The sequence below is a fragment of the Frankliniella occidentalis genome, unplaced genomic scaffold, assembly GCF_000697945.3.
Source record: "Frankliniella occidentalis isolate FOCC.00 unplaced genomic scaffold, Focc_3.1 Scaffold175, whole genome shotgun sequence".
In the NCBI taxonomy this organism is placed as follows: domain Eukaryota; kingdom Metazoa; phylum Arthropoda; class Insecta; order Thysanoptera; family Thripidae; genus Frankliniella; species Frankliniella occidentalis.
Window position 1 is genome coordinate 335,036 of NW_026267301.1, and position 3,227 is coordinate 338,262.

The 3,227-nt window shown below is 42.3% G+C and overlaps 1 protein-coding gene across 1 annotated transcript; it reads left to right on the top strand.

The window, feature by feature from the left end:
* Nucleotides 1-165: 165 nt before the first annotated feature.
* LOC127750341 (death-associated inhibitor of apoptosis 1-like) lies at nt 166-2,555 on the top strand. The gene is made up of 4 exons (XM_052271813.1): nt 166-911; nt 1,403-1,971; nt 2,056-2,237; nt 2,310-2,555. Exons 2-4 carry the CDS (start codon nt 1,467-1,469, stop codon nt 2,517-2,519), a joined length of 897 nt encoding a protein of 298 aa, XP_052127773.1. The 5' UTR covers nt 166-911; nt 1,403-1,466; the 3' UTR covers nt 2,520-2,555.
* Nucleotides 2,556-3,227: the final 672 nt, after the last annotated feature.

Here is a 3,227-nt window from a genome sequence, read left to right on the forward strand (position 1 = left end):
GGCGATGGGCACAGTGGGGGCAGGTGGGAGCGGGGAGCACGACAAATGGTTTTACGTAGTTATGTATCATTGCCGCAGAGACGTTTTGGGAGCACAAAGGCACGGAAGAAGGTGATACATAATTATTTATCAGTGTGTATTGGTATTTTTTATTTATTTATACGTACGAAGATGATAAGGATGCAGCGCACAAGCCGTTTGATGAAACATGTGTAAGTAATTTTCTAAGTAAATGTGATTAATATAATGAAGTTACAAATAAAAATAAAGGGAGTTGATATTATTAATATTATGTTACAGGTATGTGGATAAGATTATACATTAAGAGCGCTACTCAGTGTGTTGGTATGTGTGCGTGTCTAAAGTGTATATCAAAACAAGCGAAGATGTAAGTAAGATTTTAAAGATATGTGTCGTATATTGAGTGTTTATTATATTAATGCATAAGTGTGATTTTCTTTGTGTTGCATGAAAGTTAGTGATATTGTATCGACGAGTTTGGGAGCAGTTGTTTGGTATTCACAGCCGGAATGAAGCCGCCTACGCGATAGGCAGTATATACACGCGAGAGGTCGAAGGGGTTGCCTATCTTGTACTCGTCAGGGGCCGGCCCGCTCAGCAAGATGAGAAGCGAATGGACACAGATGAGCTTGTAACACGCACACGCTCGCACGCACACACACACACACACACACACACACACACAGAGGCGCGCACACGCGCACACACTCAACGGTATGTATCACCCGAGCTTACATCCCTCTCTCTCTCTCTTCCAGGCGTCGGGGGTGAGGCCACGCTTTGGGAGTTGGCAAGTGAAGGATCACGACCGCATCCTTGGCACCAGTACACCACCAGTGTAACGGATAGCGTTGCAGACTTCGAATCATCGATCGGGGGTTCAATACCCGGTAGGTACAAACTTCTTTTTCGACACTTTTTTTTATTTTATTTGTTGCATTGTTACTCACTCTCTCTCTCTCTCTCTCTCTCTCTCTCTCTCTCTCTCTCTCTCTCTCACACACACACACACACACACACACACACACACGACCTCCCTCTCTCTCTCTCTCTCTTTGTCAGTCTTTCTCTCTCCCTCTCTTGCCCCTTCCCCCTTTCTCTTGCCCCTCTTCCCTCTCTCCTCCTCCTCCTCATATCTCTCTCTCTCTCTCCCTCTCTCTCTCTCACCCTCTCTCCCTCTCTCTCTCCCTCTCTCTCCCTCTCTCTCCCTCTCTCTCTCTCTCTTCCACTCAATTTCTTTGGAGCCGCTTTAACCCCTCCCCCTCCCGCTTTCTCTATGATGGGTAGCCACCCGTCCACCCATCTACACCTTTCTTTTTCGACTTAAATATATTTTCTAACTTACTGTGGCACCACATTCTTAAGAGTCATCTTGTTTCAGATATTTTCACGGGGCGTATATAGCCATCACGTTTGAGGCCCATCCCACCAGTTTGTTCGTCAGCATGGACAGGTTACGCTACGAGTCGGAGCGGTTTCGCACTTACTTTGGCTTTCCTATAGCTGGAATGGATGTAAGAATGTTAACTCGTGCCGGATTTTGGTTCACCAACAACAATGACAAGATACGGTGTGCTTTTTGCAACTTGGAGATTGGAGCATTAGGAGTTGGAGATAATTTAATGGAACTTCACAGTGAGTGGTCAAGTGATTGCCTTTTTATCCGAGGGGAATCAGATAACGTTCCAATGGAACAAGAGCACGATATGGTGTGTTTGTTGCCATCCAACAATTGTGGTCCATGCTTGACTAACTTAGGTGTTAGTGTAAGTGATAATGTGAGGAAGAGCGACAACGTTACTAGTACCCACTTGAATGTTGTGAGAAGGGTAGAACCAATGCACTCACGATTTGAGAATCCAAAGTCAAGATTGAAAAGCTACAGCACATGGCCACTGGAACATTGGTTAGCACCACGGGTTTTGAGTGAAGCAGGATTTTTTTATTCGGGTAAGTAGAAGATAAATAATAAAATAAATTAGTGACAGTAAGTTTACACCTATAATTATGTTTCATATTGTATTAATGTTGCAGGTACATTAGACAAAGCTATATGCTTTTCGTGCGGAGGTGGACTGAAAGATTGGCAGCAACATGACGACCCGTGGGAGGAACATGCTTTTTATTTCTCCAAGTGCCGGTTTCTTATAGAGAGAAAAGGACGCGATTTCGTGAAACGTGTTCAAGGAGAAAGACCACGTGCACTCAAAAGTGAAGTAAGTATAGTAGTTAATTAGTTTTTGTTTAATTAACAAATAGATGAGTAAATAAATATTACATTCTTACAGGAAATTGGTGCATTGGCCTCACATCCTCCGAAATGTACTACTGCTACTCCTGAACAATTTTTGTGCCACTTGTGTCAGGAGAATGAAAGAAAAATTCTATTCATGCCTTGTGGACATTTAGTAGCGTGTATTGTGTGCGGTATGAAAGTCAAATCTTGCCCTATATGTCGAGTGGACATTCTTGCTACAACGCGTGCAATTTTGGTGTAATTCTTCACAACTTTCTACAATAAAAGTAAATCACAACAGCACAAAAAAAAATATGCGTTTTATTTATCACTCAGCCTTTTATTATGTCTTTTATGAATTATACTCCCACCCACACACACACACACACACACACACATATACATGCGCCAACATTTACAGTACGCACATTCATAATTTTGTGTATGTAACATTCGGATTTCTTCCAATTTCAGTTACAATGGGGGTGATCGAACATAGAGGCGACGTACTCCAAGCTTATCCGGGGGTCCCGATTTTCCATTGTGTCTCAAAATCGCTCAAAATGGGGGCTGGCTTTGCAGTGGTAATGCGCCAGCGCCAAGATATGAGGGCACTCCACAGCCAACGCCGTGGTGTGGGCGATGTGGCAATAGGACATCATGGCAGCTCACTGATTTTTAATCTTATTACTAAATTTATGCATTATCACAAACCAAAATTGGTAGACATTCGAAAATCACTCTTAAAACTCAGACAGTTGTGTATAACTATGGGCATTGATCAAATAAAAGCCCCAAAAATATGCTGTGGATTGGACGGCCAATCGTGGCCAGTAATCCGTGAAATGCTAGACAGTATTTTCGGAAAAACAAATATTGATGTTCACATTTTCCTCTTATAATCAAATCAATAAAAAATGGTTGAAATCCGAGTGTTAAAATTGACTTACTTTCATTATTTTTGTCCTTA

Coding starts and splice junctions, on each gene's coding strand:
- LOC127750341 (XM_052271813.1), top strand. CDS start 1,467: ATGGACAGGTTACGCTACGAGTCGGAGCGGTTTCGCACTTACTTTGGC. Junction 1,972..2,055: donor AGCAGGATTTTTTTATTCGG/GTAAGTAGAAGA, acceptor TTAATGTTGCAG/GTACATTAGACAAAGCTATA. Junction 2,238..2,309: donor CACGTGCACTCAAAAGTGAA/GTAAGTATAGTA, acceptor ACATTCTTACAG/GAAATTGGTGCATTGGCCTC.